This window comes from Alosa sapidissima, chromosome 15, assembly GCF_018492685.1.
Source record: "Alosa sapidissima isolate fAloSap1 chromosome 15, fAloSap1.pri, whole genome shotgun sequence".
NCBI lineage: Eukaryota > Metazoa > Chordata > Actinopteri > Clupeiformes > Clupeidae > Alosa > Alosa sapidissima.
In genome coordinates this window covers 30,641,559-30,662,061 of record NC_055971.1, presented here as the reverse complement: position 1 = coordinate 30,662,061, position 20,503 = coordinate 30,641,559, and the positions used below count along the sequence as shown (strand labels likewise).

Here is a 20,503-nt window from a genome sequence, read left to right as displayed (position 1 = left end):
GCTCCACTTGAAAAAGAAAACAAAGCAAAGGACCAGAACAAGCTGTTTCACCTTTGGTAGCCTTGGCATTACTGTCACGTAAACTGCTGTCACGTAAAAAAGATCCCTCTGTTATTAACAGTCTTTCTTGTGTTTGTCTAACAGTGTTTGAGCCAAATACAACACAGTTCTCAATGAACAGTACAAGCTAACAGACAAAGCTAATATTCAGGGTGACACACCGCACTGCTCAGAGGTAACAGTCATCACAGCAGCTTTCATATTGACAAATCATATTCTGATTATTCATTATTGAGAAACACTGACTGTCTGGAAAGAACTCAAATCAGAGTTCAGTATATCACATGTTGAAGGTAAGTTCACTATTTACATCAGAAGTGCGAAAGGTAAACACGTGGGTATCATAGGCCTAACTACAGGATTGCTTGGGGTTTCCATATGTGCAAGTCAAGAACCATGATTGATAATATCTGAAATGAATGTACACTCTTGTCTCTTCTGAGAGGACTCGGTGTACCGTGTTGTTCACCACTACATTTGACAACACACATCAACCCTGTGAGAGGTCGGAGGTCAAAAGACATAAATGGAGGCGATGTTGACTAAGCTGGTGATTAACTTTACATGAAGGTAGTATGCGTTGAAAAGAAGTGCATTTGTCAGTGTATATGTCAATCAAGTGTGCAATGTCATGTGTCAGCCACAAGATGGGTCATGTGTGCATATCTGTGTGTGTATTTGTGTGTGTGTGTGTGTGTGTGAGAGAGAGAGAGTATTTGTGTGTGTGTGTGTGTGTGTGTGTGTGTGTGAGAGAGAGAGAGAGAGTATTTGTGTGTGTGTGTGTGTGTGTGTGTGTGTGTGTGTGTGTGTGTGTGAGAGAGAGAGAGAGAGAGAGAGAGAGAGAGAGAGTATTTGTGTGTGTGTGTGTGTGTGTGTGTGTGTGTGTGTGTGTGTGTGTGTGTGTGTGTGTGTGTGTGTGTGAGAGAGAGAGAGAGAGAGAGAGAGAGAGAGAGAGAGTATTTGTGTGTTTTCATGATCTTAGCCCAGTCGTAGTGCTCTCAGCTCTGCTGCCACTCTGCGTAGTTCGGTCTCAATCTCCAGCAGCTCCTGCAAACACCAAACATAACACTCTTACTAAACACACACAAACACACACAAACATAACACTCTTACTACACACAAACACACACAAACATAACACTCTTACTACACACACACAAACACACACAAACATAACACTCTTACTACACACAAACACACACAAACATAACACTCTTACTACACACAAACACACACAAACATAACACTTTTACTACACACAAACACACACAAACATAACACTCTTACTACACATAAACACACACAAACACACAAACATAACACTCTTACTAAACACACACAAACACACACAAACATAACACTCTTACTACACACAAACACACACAAACATAACACTCTTACTAAACACACACAAACACACACAAACATAACACTTTTACTACACATAAACACACACAAACACACAAACATAACACTCTTACTAAACACACACAAACACACACAAACATAACACTCTTACTACACACAAACACACACAAACATAACACTCTTACTACACACACACAAACACACACAAACATAACACTCTTACTACACACAAACACACACAAACATAACACTCTTACTACACATAAACACACACAAACATAACACTCTTACTAAACACACACAAACACACACAAACATAACACTTTTACTACACATAAACACACACAAACACACAAACATAACACTCTTACTAAACACACACAAACACACACAAACATAACACTCTTACTACACACAAACATAACACTTTTACTACACATAAACACACACAAACACACAAACATAACACTCTTACTACACACACACAAACACACACAAACATAACACTTTTACTACACACACACAAACACACACAAACACACAAACATAACACTCTTACTAAACACACACAAACACACACAAACATAACACTCTTACTACACACAAACACACACAAACATAACACTCTTACTAAACACACACAAACACACACAAACATAACACTCTTACTAAACACACACAAACACACACAAACATAACACTCTTACTACACACAAACACACACAAACATAACACTCTTACTAAACACACACAACACACACAAACATAACACTCTTACTAAACACGCACAAACACACACAAACATAACACTCTTACTACACATAAACACACACAAACATAACACTCTTACTAAACACACACAAAAACACACAATCATAACACTCTTACTAAACACACACAACACACACAAACATAACACTCTTACTAAACACACACAAACAAACCTAACACTTTTACTACACATAAACACACACGAATGCACACAAAAATAACACTCTTACTACACATAAACACACACAAACCTAACAATCATGATAGCAGTTGCAAAAATTATTCTTTATTAATGTATAACCAGACTGAACAACAGAAATGAATTAATGTTCATTAATGTAGTGGGGCAGTCATGGCCTACTGGTTAGGGCTTCGGGCTTGTAACCGAAGGGTTGCCAGTTTGATCCCCAACCAGTGGGAACGGCTGAAGTGCCCTTGAGCAAGGCCCCTAACCCCTCACTGCTCCCTGAGAGCCACTGTAGCAGGCAGCTCACTGCTCCGGGTTAGTGTGTGCTTCACCTCACTGTGTGTTCACTGTGTGCTCTGTGTGTTCACTAATTTACAGATGGGATAAATGCAGAGACCAAATTCCTTGTGTACGCCAGTATCCTTGGCCTAGAAACCTGATTTACATTTACATTGTACACTTACATTAACACAATAAGTAATGCAAAATATATAAAAAACAAAGTGTTTTTTAGGCGTTAAGGGACCGATTTCTGAACCATTTAAAAAAAAAACATTTTCAACGCCGGTTCTGTCAACAGTTAAGATAAAGGCCTGGAGGAAGCAAGGTGGGTTATCCGTTAGCTCCACATGTCAAACTCACCTCATCCTCCTCTTCCTCATCTCCTACATCTTCATCCTCCTCCTCTTCCTCCTCATCATCGTCGTCGTCGACCACCTCGTCCTCGTCTTCATAGTGCTCCCTGTCGAACTGCCGGGTGGCCTCGTCGCTGGCGTTCTCCATCACCCTCTTCTGCTGCGCCTCCCTCAACTCCACCTCCCCTCCCACCACCTCCACCTCCGCCGCGGCCGCCTTCCCCCCCTTGCTTTCTACCACCTCTGTCTTCTTCTCCTCCTCTGCCTCGGCCTTCGCTCCTTCCTTTGCGTCCTTCACCTCCTCCTCCTCCTCCTCCTCCTCCTCCTCTGTCTTTCCTCTGCTCGCGCTCTCCTTCTTCCCCTGCGTCTCCTCCTCCTCCTGCATGCGCTTCATCTTCCTGAGCAGCTCCTGCAGCTCCTCCTCCTTCTCCTCCCTCTCCTTCTCCTTGTCCCAGGCCTTGGTGGTGTCCTTCTGCTCCTCCAGGAGCTGCTTGAGCTCCCTTTCCACCTTCTCCTTCTCCACCATCAGCTCCACCTCGTTCTTCCTCCTCTCCTCACTCCTCTTCCTCTCCATGTCCTCCAGCTTCTCCGCCTGGCCCTTCCTCACCTTCCTCTCCTTCTCCTCCTCCTCCTCCTCCGACTCTTTCCCCTTGCTTTTCTTCACCTCCTCCTCCTCCTCCTCCTCCACCCCCTCCTCCGCCTCCTCGGGCTTCTCCTTACGCTCCTTGCGCTCCTTGGCCGCTTCATACCTCTTCTTCTTCAGCTCCCGCAGGAGTTCCTCCAGCTCCTGGTCCTTGTCCTGCGCCTTGTCCTTCTTGCGGATCTCCTCGGCCAGCAGCTCCTCCAGCTGGCGGGCCTTCTCTTCCTCCTCCGCTACGTCCACGTGGCTTCCGCCTGCTTCCAGACGCGGTTCCTCCATCACCCCCCCATCATCGCTCCTCTTCTCGCCGCCATCTTCCTCCACCTCCTCCTCCTCATCATCATCCTCCTCCTCCTCGAATGGTTCGTCCATGGAGAGGCCGTTGCCGAGGTCGTCCTCGTCCTCGTTGAAGTCGTCCTGGTCGTCCTGGTCCAGCTCGCTGTACCTCCGTGCCGTGCTCTTCTTGCTCTCCTCCAGCTCACGCACGTAATCCCTTTGCCTCTGTCTCTCTGGAAAACAACAACAAAATCACAAACAACAACACACACACACATGCATATACACACACTTGCACATCACACACACGTACACACATACACACACACACACACATACATATAAACACACACATGTACATGCACACACACACACACACACACACACCACAGGCACACCACATGCACACACATTTAATTTCTTTATTTGAATCCGCCAATCAAATTTCTTTACAGAAAGGATTCAAATGTTCTCAGAGATAACACAGCTTTGACATTCAAGGCATAATCACCTACTCCACACAGCAAGGCTGCCTATCACAGCTGATATGGAGCAGAATTTTGCCAGCTGTTTAGACTTTCCTTTCGATAGCCCTGCCAGTCTTAGTCCACTGACAGTCCGTTTGTGGACATGTCCCAGGCTGCCAAATATCAAAGCCACAAACTTACATGCATACCCTAGGTCACTGATCTTTGCAAGGAGGGGTTGGCATTTAGTCATTTTTTTTATGACCATATAGAGATCATAGACCTATTTCTAACATCCCCTTTCTATCTGTATCCAAGAGCACAACATCAGGGGTGGTAGGGATGTTACAAAACACATCATCAGAGCTGTTGAACCAGTCTAGTATTATACGCGAGTGTTTGTAAGTATGCATATTTTTTGGAAATATATCTTGAACTTGTGGATCTCTAACTTTTTTCATTCCTGACTTTGAAGTTGGCACACAAAGTTGTTGAATTCCAAAGGGGCATCCTCAGTGCCCGGTGACGGTGTTTGCGGGACAGGGTCATTAGTTTGCCACCCAGTGACGGTGTTTGCGGGACAGGGTCATTAGTTTGCCACCCAGTGACGGTGTTTGCGGGACAGGATCATGGGTTTGCCACCCAGTGACGGTGTTTGCGGGACAGGATCATGGGTTTGCCGCCCAGTGACGGTGTTTGCGGGACAGGGTCATGGGTTTGCCGCCCAGTGACGGTGTTTACGGGACAGGGTCATGGGTTTGCCGCTGTTGTTTGTAGACGTGGCCGCTGGGCAAGGCTTGTTTAAAGGCCGATCTTAGTGCTGCAACTAGGCACCTGTTTAGTACTAATGTCCAAAGCAGAGTTTCTCTGCTGCATGTAGTTACAGACACACACAGGCACATCACACACACACACGCCCACACACACACACACACACACACGCACATGGCTAGCTGGCATCCGTTTACACACACACACATACACACAGGCACATCACACATACACACGCCCACACACACACACACACACACACACACAGGCACATCACACACACACACACACACACACACACACACACACACACACACACACACACACACACACACACACACACAGCCAGTCTCTTTACTTACCTTCCTCAGCCAGCTCCTGGAGTTCCATCAGCAGACCCTCGTGCCTCTGCTCAGCGGTCAGAGCCTCCTCCAGTGCCACTGCAGATGCACAAACACCAGGACACCCCATGGGCCATTACTATGAATACAAGCCTCCTCCAGTGCCACTGCAGATGCACAAACACCAGGACACCCCATGGGCCATTACTATGAATACAAGCCTCCTCCAGTGCCACTGCAGATGCACAAACACCAGGACACCCCATGGGCCATTACTATGAATACAAGCCTCCTCCAGTGCCACTGCAGATGCACAAACACCAGGACACCCCATGGGCCATTACTATGAATACAAGCCTCCTCCAGTGCCACTGCAGATGCACAAACACCAGGAGACCCAATGGGCCGTTACTATGAATACTTACAGTAGCAGTTCATGTGAAAATGTTATAAACATGTTTGAAAGAATACTGTAAAGTGAGGATGTAAGCAATAGCCATATTTGCTACCCATACATCACTTTCATAAGAAAATGTTGTTGCCGATCTTAAAATATGTTCTCAAAACTATGCAGGACGCTTCCAACAGTTTGCCTCACCAGTACCATATAAATAACTTCAAAGACACACAGAATCGCAAACCCAGTAGTCAGCTGCAAACATATATGGAGGATTTGTAATGTTTCTTCAGTGTTGTGAGGATGGCGTGTAATTCTGGATGTGGTTATGTGCACAGCGCCCCCGTGAGGAGGGGAGGAAGAGAGGACTGGAGATGTCACCTATCATTTGCTCATCACATGGAGGATGTGGCCCACCCACACTGCTGCTCACAGAGTCCTTCTGGACACAGTCAGTAGCCTGAGGACACATACAATCACACACACACACACACACACATAGACAGAAAAAGAGAGAGAGAGAGAGAGAGCACCATACGTAAATTAATCGTGCATAAGAATGACTTAGCCAACTTTTGAGAAAACAAATCAATGCAAAAGAACAGATGGGAAATAGTGCTAAATCAAAATGAAAACAAAGTAAAACAATCACATCACACAAACCCACAAGCTAGCACCATTACATAAGGCTCTTACACTTGAAAACAACAACAACAACAAATAATACAATTCTGAGTCTGACCTTCCCGATTTGCAGGGGCAGGCATCCCACTGTGGAGGGAGAGAACAAGAGAGGGACATGAGGTGGAACCAGATTTTAATCTCCCACACACACACACACACACACACACAACCCCCTCCACACACACACACACACACAATCCCACACACACACACACGAGCACGCACGCACACACACACACACACACATACACACACACACACACATAAACTCCCACACACAACCCCCCCCCCCCCCCCCACACACACACACACACACACGCAAACACACACACACATACACACACATACACTCCCACACACAACCCCCCCCCCCCACACACACACACACACAATCCCATGCACGCACACACACACACATACACTCCCACACACTCCCCCGCCCACACACACACACACAATCCCACGCACGCACACACACACACACACACACACACACATACACTCCCACACACAACCCCCCCCCCCCCCCCCCCCCCACACACACACAATCCCATGCACGCACACACACACACATACACTCCCACACACTCCCCCGCCCACACACACACACACAATCCCACGCACACACACACATACACTCCCACACACAACCCCCCCCCCCACACACACACACACAATCCCATGCACGTACACACACACACATACACTCCCACACACTCCCCCGCCCACACACACACACACAATCCCACGCACACGCACACACACACACACACACACACACACACACACACACACCTTAGACCTAACACAGCAGTAGCCTCCTCCCAGTGCTAGCACCCTTGCACCCATGAAGTGCACTTCCTAATAACACTGTTGTCACACAGTAGGAGAGTTTAGGGCTAGTCCACACGTACCAAACCAATCTTTTTTTCCTCCGTCTTCCCTGAAACCGCATCAAGAATATTTGCGTCCAAACGGACCCATCTCAACACGACTCAACACGTTACTTCATACCCCAGGCCTATAGGTGGCACTGTTTCTTTACAGAAATTGACCAAAGTTTGTGCTTTACAAACAGACAGAATAGGCTATGACAAAATGGCTAGTGCAAGGAAACCAGAATTGTTTGTGTGGACTGATGGTGAACTGTCAACTGTAGTACTAATAAACTTTATTTTACGGTTTGTGAAGGGTGCAGTCCCGTCCTTTATTTGGCTAACGCAGGTAGGCCTACTAATCACCTTTACTTTCTTTGGTTGTAGGATAGTCCGTGATTCACATTAGTTTTGGCTATCACCGCAATTAGGCTACTAAACGCAAGGCTTACCCAAGTTCTAGGCTATTCTGTCGCCACATTTATAACATTGCTATAAAACCTTCATTAGTAACAGTCAATACTTTTGCCTGCATCAAATCGTGCATTCGCATTCAGTGTGCTACCATCGGCTTAACGTGAGTTCTAAGCGTCTTTGTATGCTTATATCTGATTTCACTCGACTGTGAATGCATGTATATATGTTGTAAGACATGTAAAATAAATGAATGACACTGGCACTACGCACAAATTAATGTAGCCTAAACTTACACCGCACTTTCCTAATAACTTAAGTTCTCTCGCGTCACTGACAGTAGCTAGAATGCATAAAAAACACCGGGAAAAACAGTGTTCAGTCCACCAAGTCATAAGCTATCGGCGCTGCGCAGCATCAGTTGTGATATTTATCTTAACGGAGTGTAATCGTAGGTAATGTCATGTATGAAAACTAGTATTGTTAGGCAATACTATAAGTGCAAGTCCAGGGCAGCTGAGGTGTGGCGATGACATCATCGATACGCAAGCAGGATGTGCGGTTTGGCTGTCTAAACGAACTCAAACGGGCTACGGTTTCAGATTTCTCCACTCTGGGACAAGGTTTCAGCAAAGTGCGGTTTCGGGCAGTGCGTTTACAGGATTCATTTGGACACTCGGCCAAGACGAAGCAAAACCTCTGCGTTTAACCTAAAAAGCGTCTCCGTGTGGACAGGCCCTTAGAAGAACACTTTCTATTCAGCTTGTACTCCTTTTGGCTTCCCAACAGGCTTGGACACCCCCTGTTGTGCAACATTTTGAGCACCTCACAGAGCAGAAGGTGTGACATGAACGTCTTTCCTGCAAGGGGCGCGAGCAGGATTGAGAAGTGGAAAAGGCCCTCAGCTACCGCAGCTACATGCAAACCAGCATGACCTGTTCTCTGCCTTGAGAGCTTGTGAACCAGTCAGCCCACAGAGTGAGAGCCTTTAATGGCTTACGGCCAGAGAGTCTTTAAATGGACCGCAGCCAATTAAAAAGATGCTTCAAATCCTTCCCCTGGAGCGCTTCCGGCTAGGCACCTCTTTAAGCTCACTTATGTGTAGTAGCAGTTCATATTACACAGCCCATGGTATGTGGTAATTGCACTATTAAGTACAATGTAACACACTAATGATTACAGTAGGTGTGCCAGCAGTTTAATGTTCTACTTACATAACACCAAACCCACTTCTCTACCCCTATCTCAACTTTAAACATAAGCCATCTTTTATGTAATTACAAAATATCAACACACACACACACACACGCACGCACGCAGACACACACACACACATGCACATACACACACACACACACACAGACTGCAAGAACTGTTTAATATAAATTGTGACCTTATGTTGCTTTAAGGGGGTAATTGATCATTTTATTAAATCAAGTGTTTAAATGGAGGTCTCTGGTGTAACAGGTTCTTCATTTTTCTGTCTCTCTGTCTCTCTCCCTCTCTCTCTCTGTCTCTCTCTCTCTCTCCTGTGGCGCACTGCTACCATACCAGACCTGGACAGCATGGCCTTTCAGAGGGCAGGAATGAAATGATGTTTTGAGTGCCAGAGGAAATGACCAAGCCCTGTGGAGAGGGATAATTGATCACTGTCTGTTCTTGTTAGCAGGGCCCCATGCTGTGCAGGGTGATAATAGTTCACCCTGGTCAACTGCTGTTGCCACGCATCGGCGGCCTAATCTGCAATCCCCTGCTTACTGGCTTGGACTCACCTGGCAAGTACATGGGAGGCAGAGAGCACTAAGGACCTAATGTGGGGAGAGAAAGAACTCAACACGTGCACCCTGGCCATCCTTAGGGATAAATCTAGCCTGCTTAGAAGTAAAGTTCAACAACAACCACGCAGATAGATGGACAGATGGACAGTTGATACAGGGGCTAGATTAAAGTCCGTGCCAAATTAAATAACAACAATAAACAATAAGGGGAGGGCATACATTTGTACTCCACAGCCTACAGTACATAAGTAAGGTCCCTATTATGGACGCATGGAAAGTAAAACAACTCTTACACATGTCCCGGTTTATAAAGTCTACAGTAGCCTACTGTGAGTTATTTAACCGAGCACTCGTGCGCATTGACTGTCACCTGTGCGCGGCCAAATAATCCGTGGACGAGATTAGGTGGCCCTGGTTTTGCATCACCTTAGGTGAACCCGTCGGACTATAGAACCCACCTCAACCACCACTTACTTCGTATTAAGGAGAGAACGCTGTGCTATTAACCATTTTAAACATGTAATAGACATCTCAGATTATATGTAGGCTAAATAAACCTGCCGGCTCTAGAAAGTTCCTCGATAATACTGAACAGATTTATAGGAGATAGCACACAGCATGTTATGTAATCTGTTCCCTGTTTTAGTGATCGGAAATCGGACAGCTATATAGCTCCATACGTAAGTTTTATTGATGCTAAATTGATTGAAGCCACTGAAGCCAAAACAACCCCCATCACTATTTCAACACAACCCCTGGATATCCTTACCCTTACAAATGAGAAATACACAAATGGCGTTTTTGTTGTAGGCTGAATAAATGATCTGTCTCTACGTATTTGCACAGCTAGTATAGGAAAAACATATGTGAAAAAAGATCTATATACATTGTGTATCATGAAATGCCTAGTGACCACTCTCGTTATTTACATGCTGTCACCATGGCTGGTATGTTGTTATTCTGACGACCAACAGTGATCTTTTCCTCTGTGCACCTTCACTTACCTCCAGTGAGTGTCCAGAGAATCGTCGCAAAAAACAGTGCCCCCATCAAGACCTTCAAAAGCACAGTAGTAACCTTGAGATACGGAGCTTCAGAGTACCAGTCGCCGGAGGAGGGGAAAACGCTACGGCGTAGCGTAGGAGTTCGCACAGCACAGGGGAATATGAAGATCGCTACAATCAAACAACGTCACTCGACGGTAACATGTGAATAAATATGAGCGCAAAGCATAACCCCACTTCCGTCCTAGTGGAGGTATTTTTCTGTTGATGAGACAGTCTATTCCAAGAGCACAGGTATATGGTTAGGAGAGATGAATTTCCGTTCTTTACCGGTGGCGTGCTCCGTTATTCCACACACGTTCCTGGCAGGGCGCGCGCACGACACAGCGTCCTCATTACGTCCAGTAGGCCTACTTGTTTTCTAGGACACATTAAGATGAGTATATTTTGACTTTACATAATAACAATACTTAGTAACTGTTATTAAAGGCTTAGTAACTGTTATTAAGTTACATTGTAGCATACACAAACAATTTGAAACCTAATATTAGTGTCAGCCTGTAGCTTAATCCTTACATTGCGCAGGTGTATGGTGGTGCTTGTGTCATGTGATCATTACCATTATCTTTTTTTAGTGGACTGCAGGACTGTTGTTGATGTGGGCCTATTTTAGCCTATGAAACGGACACATTATAAAAAAAAGTATTGAATTAGCCTACAACAAAGTATTCACAGACGTAGCCCCCCCATGTGTTTTGATATCTCATATAATAGGCCTGCTCTCTGATGACCCATAGATGTCCCCAGCAATATTTGTCATATTTGTCCAGTTATCTGCTTTGCTTTTAAGGTTTGACAACTACACCTTGTCTCATTCAGTCACTGTATATGGTCAACTACACTCTCATTCAGTCACTGTATATGGTCAACTACACTCTCATTCAGTCACTGTATATGGTCAACTACACTTGTCTCATTCAGTCACTGTATATGGTCAACACACTGTTTGTTCTGTTTGAATAGAGGACATTTCCCTCACGGGATCAAAAGAGTATATATACTTATACTATTTCACAAGTGCACACTGATACAGGTCTTTCTTTTATCTCTGTCTATGATATGGGAATTACAATAGAATCATCATCATAACATCACAATATTTTGGCCACAATGCAATAGTATATGTGATTCTTTACATTTTGATACAGAAAGTACAACCATTTAAAAAATGTTGGAAATGAGGATTTTACTTTAATGAAAAATGTAAGCTTATTTTGAATGTCATGCCAGCAAAACATCTCAAAATAAGTTGGGGCAGGGGCAACAAAAGGCTGAAAAGTTATGTAATGCTAAAGAAAATGTAAAGAAGAACATTTCTCAACTAGTTGATAACTTAATTGCATATACAATGAGCATCCAAGAGTGTCTCAAAAGTAAAGATGTGGAGATACTCACAACTTTGTGAAAAACTGTAGAAAAAACATAACAAGTTAAGAATAATGCTCCTCAACATGAATTGCAAAGAATTTTGGGATTTCATCATCTATAGTGCATAATGTCATTAAAATATTCAGAGAATCCAGGGAAACGTCTGTACACCAGGGACAAGTCTGAAGAACTGTACAGACACTACAGTATCTCCACTGCCTCAAGTGATGCTGCTTTAAAACTGATCCGATTTTTATCAGGAACTCATTCCATAAAAACAGTCTATTACTGTAACATAGTTCCAAATGGTTACAATTCCATGTGAGAAACCATATTTAGACATGATCCAGAAATGCTGCTATATTCTCAAAGCCTGCATGAACTCTTTTAAGGTGAACTGAGGTGAAGTGGAAAAACCACAGTAAACTTATTAATGGTGAGCAGTTCAAAAATCAGCATTCATGAGGGTGCATTATTCCTATGGCATGGGTAGCTTGCACATCTGGAAAGGTACAATTAATGCTGAATGATATACATAGGATTTTGAGTGACATATGCTACTATCCAGACAACCTTATTTAGGGAATATTTCAGGAAGACAAACTGCATTCTACACAGTTGGATGAACCGAGTATTTGGTATTCAAATTAGGGCTGTCAATCGATTAAAAAAAATAATCTAATTAATTACATACGCTGTGATTAATTAATCTAAATTAATCGCATATATAATTTTTGCTGTGAAAGTATTTTAAATATTTAAATTCAAATGAATCATTGAATAATCAGCATTAGTGACATTAAAGTTCAAAAACTCTTTTATTATTATTTTCACTGTTCAAATAATTGCCATAATAATCTATGATATGACCTAATATGCTGAGGAAATAAATTCAAAAGTGCTTCGGGAAGAAGTTTTTTTTTTCACATACAAGGCATTTCATTGCAGAGGACTTTATTTTCAACACATTATTTTTTATCAACACCATCAGGCCGTTTTTTAAAAGAAAATGTTCCAATCAATGATTCAGGCAGCACGTTTTCTTCTCTCTCCTTCATTTTACAGTATAATTTTTACTGACTAGAATGGCTCGGGGTCAAAGGTTTTTTAATCAGTTATTTTTTCTCAAATTAATTCATCGAAATTAATCAGTTATTTTGACAGCCCTAATTCAAATACAATTCAAGCCAGGATTTGTATCTTGTGAGTAATAGTAATTCCATACAATACCCACATGGGGGCAGCATTCACAGAGTGTGTAGAAAATGAGCCTTACTGCTTGCACCTTACTGTAATGGATGCAAAGTAAACATGGACTCTTTTTTTGCTAAGTTGTAGTATTACAGGTAACTGTTTTCTTAATGTTTGCATTACCAGAGATAATGTTCTCATTTTGAGATTGGCTTTCAGATTACCAGCCTGATGACAGCTCTGTAAACAACCTTTTCTTTCATTGAAACAAGCTTAGGATCAAACATGAGTTTGTGACTATGACATTCAAAATAATATTCCATCCATTCCAGTGGAACTTTACAGTAAATGAAAGTTGATCTCACCCTACCATTGATCTTTATCTATCCTAAAATAATATTAATAACATGCAAACCTAGCAAATGTTAAGAGTCAGGAAGTAGATGACACTGAAAAACATTTTTGAACAATGAAATCTGATATAGCGTCTTTTGGAGAAACTGCACACTAGTCCTCAGATAGCGGTCCGCACATTATCTAGCAGCGCCCCTGGGTCGACACTTTAAAGAGCAATGTTGTCCATTAGATAATGTTAACTTATGAGGCATTATCACTTTAAAACAGTCAAATCACAGCGGAGGAGGTGCTGATACGATAAATTAAGGTAATTTTGTCTTTTAAAGAGACATAGATCTCCCTGGCCATTAGGAAGCACACATCAGCAGGCATCACTGATGGATGAGTGGAAGATAACAAGGAGAGCTGCCATCTGGCAGACGTTGTGCAGTGAAATGGACTTGGTTGGTCATAGTTTAATTACACAATAGTGCATCTTTCGTGAAGGGTGTTACATTGAAGTGTAATGTTTGCCTGTCTTCTGCTGTTTTCAGCTTTATTGGATAGTGTGTGAGATGCACACACAGGCATGTGCTCTTCTGCTGTTTTCAGCTTTATTGAATAGTGAGTGAGATGCACACACACACACACACACACACACACACAGGCATGTCCTCTTCTGCATTTCACTCGTCTGTGAGTAGTGACCACATAATAGCAGTGAGAACACTAGGAACACACACACACACACGCACGCACACACGCACCACGCACGCATGCATGTGTCAAATGCCTAAGTGTATGGACAGGAAATGTGGGCATAGTTGTGGGCTATGTTATGTATTGTGCTGTAATGTTGAGCTGTACTTGTGGGCATGTTTGTTATTTTATTGGGTGAAATGGGGTATATGTTGTGCTTGTGTATAAAGACTGAGGGCAGGGGAAATGTTCACAAGGGGACTACGTGAGCTATCATGGAACTCTGCCATGACGTGAGTCATGCGGGACATTGGGCTAATTGATTGGTGTTAATGGACTGATTGAGGCCATGATGAGCATGGAGCTAGGATAGGCTGTTCTCTTTCATAAATAGGGGCAGCCTACTATTGTGGGGGAGAAGACGGCAGGAGGACACATTGGAACGTCGGATGGAAGAACTGTGTCTCAACGCAAGCTAAGTAGCCTATCTAAGGGATGTCCGAGTTTCACTGCCGATATTGTTTATCTCATGCCGTAGCATTGTCCGACCGCTGTGTTGATGCAGTTGTGTTTTCAGCGCAGCCGTAGCCAGAGATCGCAGCTGAAGATGGCCGAGCAACTGGGAGGCTTGGCAAACGAGAAGACGGGAGCCTGGAGCAGGGAGATGCGAGGCCACAGCAGTGACTGTTAAACTACGCGCTCAAACCAGTGTTGAAAGGGAAGTACTTTTCTTCCACTCTGTCTCGCTGTGTTGGCTAATCTCTGCTGGAATTGTGATGCTGTATGCCGTGTCTAAGTTCCGTGTTCCGTTGCCTTGCAGTTGGGGGCGGGGCATCGCGTCATTGACTGGAGGGAACGTTCAGGGTGATCCGCGGTGCGCAACTCGGCGCGCCTGAAGCTGGATAAGCCAGGATTCTATTGTGTGGACTGAGAGCTGCGCCAAAACTGTGGAACCTCGCTGTTTTGGGTGTGGTGAATAGACTCTTTATTTGTTGTACTGGTCGGTGTGGACCGACCAGTACAGTCTGTTTTATTCCTCTTGTGGGACTGCCGTGTGGGTGGGCCTGGGGCTTCTGCATCTCTGACTGACAATGGTGGCAATATGTATCTATCCCTCTTATTGTGCCTTTTGAATGAACTGTGGTGACTATTTATATAGATATGTGCATTGTGTGTATTTTGTAGTTGGATTGCAGTGACTATTTAGGACGGTGCATTTATTTATTTGATCCATCGTGGGTGTGTAATTTTTGCTGTGCTGTGGTTTTCACGTATGCTCTGTGCATCTTAACCTATTGGGGTGGGTTCGGTGGCTTCCATGTGTCAATTAGGATAAGTTTACCCCCTAGTGGTGCCCATTACATCTGTATGCCCTCCGGCAGTCTCATTGTTTTGCATTAATAAATAAATAGTTAAAACTTCATTGGAAGACTTGTGTGTTGCCTGTGTTCCAGGTGGATCTGGTTTAAGATTGACTTAGGGGAATAGCCCTAGTCACGACATTTATTTGGCGTAGTCGGCAGGATCCACTCTTAGCACAGACAACATGGAATGGGGGGCACCACAGGGTGGAGCTACAGCTCCTACTACTTCCGCTACTCCTGCTGCGGAAACAGCTAGTGTGTTAATGATGCCTAAATTTGGAGATAAGGAGAGACAAATAAGTTTAGCTGATTGGCGTTTACAAATGGAAACTCTTATCCAGGCTCAAAATCTTAACCAGGCCCAACAAGCAGACTTTGTGCTGAGTGCCCTACTGGGAGAAGCGAGACGAGAGATCCTGCTACTTACCCCAACAGACCGTGACAGCCCAGCTAAGATCTTCAAGGCCCTGTAGGACGTGTATGGGGAGCCGATCTCTGTGGTGCAGAGTTATGCTGTATTGGACTTCCAAGTAGGGGGGGGTAGTGTTTCCTGCAAAGGGAGTTGTTGTTGTCGAAGATGATTACCTCCAAGTAGAGTATGGCATCCTGGGGATGAATGTGATTGCCCATTGCTGGGAGACTCTCTTCCAGAGTGGCCACCCCGCCCTAGCAGCCTTCAAGTCAACGGTCCCCCAGAGAGATGGGCGAGCATGGGAGAAGGCATTCCTGGTGTGCCAGCGCGTGCAGGAGGTCAGCCCTGCGGCGGAGTTTCAGGGCACGGCACGACTACATCCCCCCTGGCCTAGTTCGGGTACCCCCCCAGACGGAGATGTTACTATGGGCTCATGTACCACAAGCCATGGGACGGCCAAATTGCTGTATGGTAAGGGATCAGATTCAAAAAAGAATTCAGTGGAAATGCATGGATTCCAGTTGCTGCTACTGGAAGAAACTGGAATCCATGCATTTCCACTGAATTATTTTTGGAATCTTATCCCTTATCATACCTGTTCATTCTTACTCGTTGCTCGACTTATCATGACTAAATTCAAGATGGCTGCAAACGCTAAACTTCGTGAAGATACTGTCTGTATAAATCGTCTTGTAAGTAAACTACAAGTGCTTTTTCAAAAGTTCTCAATGTCTCGTTTTAAATGTCAGGGCCTTCGGAAGTCTACCAATGAAGTGTGGAGATACATTGAGCCTCGTAAATGGGTGTAAAACAGTGATTTATTTGCATGACTAGCCCGATGCCGAAGCACCACTATTGAAAAAGCTGTTGGTAGCATCGGCTAACTAGCGCCAGATTTTGGAGTGCAGGGGACAAGCCGAGATAGGCTATGCGACATACGTTCACACTCGGCATCATGTTTCAATACACTTTAGGTTCACGGATAACCGGCCATTGACGCACCTCCAGACGGCAAACCTAGGAGCCACAGAGCAACGCTGGGCGGCGCAGTTGGCTAACTTCAACTTTGAAATCTGCTTTAGGCCCGGAGCTTCCAATCAAAATTACGGCATCCGCAGGGGGGGGGAAGACTCCCAAGTTGACTGGGTGATGTTGCAGGAGGCTGACTCAGATCTTAAGGTGATACGCCAGTGGAAAATTGATTGTAGGCCACGTTCACAGTTGGACCTGCATTCTCTGTCAGACTGGGGGCGTAGACTACTCCGGGAGTGGGACCGACTGCAGGTGCGGGTTGGCGCCTTGGTACGAGTGAGCCAAGACCCAATGACCAGACAGATGTTGGGACCAGTAGTAGTGCCTGTGGGGGCCACTCGTGACACCTGGGAGTCCTATCATCAGGCCTTTGGCCACGCTCGAGGCCAGAGGATGGTGCAGGCTCTCAGGGGGCGAGTCTACTGGGAGGGACTGGCCCATGATTCAGCGAAATGGGCAGCAGAGTGCCGGCAATGTGTGCTTGGTCGGACAGGCCCGGAGGTGAGGGCTCCCCTTCACCCAATAATGAGTCAGTACCCCTTTGAGTTACTTGCCTTGGATTTTTTGTCCTTAGGAAGAGCCAGTGACTCGCACCCTTACATACTGGTGATAACTGACCTTTTTTCCAAATATGCAGTAGCTGTCCCCACGAAGGACCAGACGGCACAAACCACTGGGAAAGCTCTTTGGAAGCATGTCATCCAACTGTTCAGCTGTCCGGAGAGAATCCTCACCGACGGGAGGTGCGTTTGAATCGGAATTGATGAGGGAGCTCTGTAAGATGTATGGGTGCTCCAAGAGTCGTACAACCCCATACCACCCACAAGGTAATGGGGCTTGTGAACGTTTTTAATCAGACTCTGTTGGGTTTATTGAACACCTTAGACCAAGAGGGGCAGGCTCACTGGATGGAACGATTTCCTCACTTGTTGCAAGCATATAACAATACCCCCCATAGCTCTACTGGGTTAGCTCCCTTTTATGTCCTGCACGGGAGACATGCTCGATTACCAGTCGATGTGGCTCGGGGCATCTCTCCACTACAGGGTCAAGCCTCTATGGATGACTGGGTTCAGCAGCATCAAAAATTATTGGTGTCTGCCTACCAGCAGGTGAGGGGACAGATACTGCGGAGACAGGAGTGGGACCAACTCCGGTACAACTGCAAGGCCAAAGCTCTTCCCTTGGTGCCTGGCGAGAGAGTACTTTGCAAGAACTTCAGGCGGAGGGCTAGGGGAAAACTGGGGCCCTACTGGCTCCCAACACTGTTTGTGATTGTGTCTCAACCTAATTCTGACTAGCCTGTCTATGTGATCCGCTCCGAAGGAAAGGATGGTCCCACGCGTACAATACACCGCAACCACTTGCGCCCCTGTCCAGGGGGCTGGACATCGGATCAAGAAAGAACAGAACCTGTGGTGGAGGATTCCCATGGTCGGGTAGGGTTTTGGCCCTCGGCAGCCAGGCCCCTCCCAAGACCAAGTAAGTGTTGGGGTACCTGCTAATGATTTGGGAGGTAGGGAGGGGGATCAGCCTAACCAACAGGGGGTTTTACAGCCTGAGGGGTTGGACTCGGAACTTAGGCGCTCCACTCGGGTCAACCGAGGAGTGCCCCCTACAAGGTTTGGGCACTAGTGGTCGGGACGATGTTGTCGGATGTTATGGGGGGGGGGGGAAGAGTGTCAAATGCCTAAGTGTATGGACAGGAAATGTGGGCATAGTTGTGGGCTATGTTATGTATTGTGCTGTAATGTTGAGCTGTACTTGTGGGATGGATGGAAGAACTGTGTCTCAACGCAAGCTAAGTAGCCTATCTAAGGGATGTCCGAGTTTCACTGCCGATATTGTTTGTCTCATGCCGTAGCATTGTCCGACCGCTGTGTTGATGCCGTTGTGTTTTCAGCTGCCACGCAGCCGTAGCCAGAGATCGCAGCTGAAGATGGCCGAGCAACTGGGAGGCTTGGCGAACGAGAAGACGGGAGCCTGGAGCAGGGAGATGCGAGGCCACAGCAGTGACTGTTAAACTACGTGCTCAAACCAGTGTTGAAAGGGAAGTACTTTTCTTCCACTCCGTCTCGCTGTGTTGGCTAATCTCTGCTGGAATTGTGATGCTGTATGCCGTGTCTAAGTTCCGTGTTTCGTTGCCTTGCAGTTGGGGGCGGGGCATCGCGTCATTGACTGGAGGGCACGTTCAGGGTGATCCGCGGTGCGCAACTCGGTAAGCAAATCTCATTCCCCTGGAGACCCTGGGCCCCCAGAGAGGTGAGGAAGGCCAGCGTGTTGGAGTAAGGAGACTACAGGAGACAACAGGAGACTACAAGAGACTACAGGACTACAGGAGACAAGATGAGACTACAGTAATCTCCCATGTACCAGTAATAGACACATTGTGTAAACCGCAGAACAGTATGTTATGCGAAAAAAAAAATATGTATTGACCTCACCTGTGCATACATTTTTTTGCCAAAAATGTGGTCATCACCACTGAAATTCTGATTTAAACACAACTTGTGCAAGGTCTCTAAATGCATAATGTCATTATTCACCACATTAGTTGAGGGGCCACAAACATGATGTCCTTTGATTCATTTCACAATTTCGCCAACATCAATAACATGTCATTCATCAGTGTTAAAGAAGGACCTATTCATCAGTTTAGCTGAGGGGCTACAAACTCATTACTCATGAGAAGTTCATGCTTAGTTAATGATGAGATTATATGGATCATAGTATATTCCCCTAATGATTAAATTCTTACATGCATAAATTCATGATAACTCATGTACAATAACACTGAATTCCATGAGAAGTGGTTACCACATTTTTGGCAGAAAAAGAAATCATCATGATCATGCTTAATAAATCATAAATCATAATGATGTACCCACCGTACCTCAAGCTTTAGTTGATGTCTTGTTCATGCATGAGGTCACAAATTATATATGAACTTGTCAATTCCTGATGATTGAGAATGAAGAAATACATAAATCATGAATTAATTCATGCATGAATTCATGATAACTCATGAACCCTTACCGTAAAGTTTTACCGCCCAATGAATCAGAATCAGATCAAAGAAGAAGAAGAATGAGGACAAGAAGAGCCCATGTGTAGCCCGCCCCTGTGCATTGACCTCATAGCTGAAGACATTTTGCAAAATCAATATAATTACGTAATAGGCACATCCTTTGTGTTAGCGTCAGAGAGAGGTTTAGTCCCTGCCCAGATCAGTACCTACAGGCCACTAGTACAGTATATCTGTCAGCTTTAGGATATCATAGCCATGGACACAGCTTAGCAGCAATGAACTAGATACTTTTGTTATGAGTGATGAGTTATTCACCCTTGTGGCTACAACAGAATGAAACGCCTT

At 45.0% G+C, this 20,503-nt stretch overlaps 1 protein-coding gene across 1 annotated transcript; it reads right to left on the bottom strand.

Annotated features, from left to right (window-relative positions):
* Window positions 1-3,255: 3,255 nt before the first annotated feature.
* On the bottom strand, window positions 3,256-11,072 carry LOC121683488 (vicilin-like seed storage protein At2g18540). Its single transcript, XM_042063117.1, has 7 exons — window positions 10,669-11,072; window positions 6,656-6,684; window positions 6,295-6,373; window positions 5,538-5,615; window positions 3,710-4,170; window positions 3,320-3,649; window positions 3,256-3,282 (listed from the first exon to the last, which is right to left on the bottom strand). The coding sequence occupies exons 1-7, from the start codon at window positions 10,712-10,714 to the stop codon at window positions 3,256-3,258; spliced, it is 1,050 nt and encodes a 349-aa protein (XP_041919051.1). The 5' UTR covers window positions 10,715-11,072.
* Window positions 11,073-20,503: the final 9,431 nt, after the last annotated feature.

Bases quoted from the DNA above. Each gene is read 5' to 3' on its own strand.
- LOC121683488 (XM_042063117.1), bottom strand. From the start codon at position 10,714: ATGGGGGCACTGTTTTTTGCGACGATTCTCTGGACACTCACTGGAG. The intron at 6,685-10,668 runs GTAAGTGAAGGT...CTCCCTCCACAG, and splicing joins TCTCTGGACACTCACTGGAG to TGGGATGCCTGCCCCTGCAA. The intron at 6,374-6,655 runs GTCAGACTCAGA...ATGTGTCCTCAG, and splicing joins TGCCCCTGCAAATCGGGAAG to GCTACTGACTGTGTCCAGAA.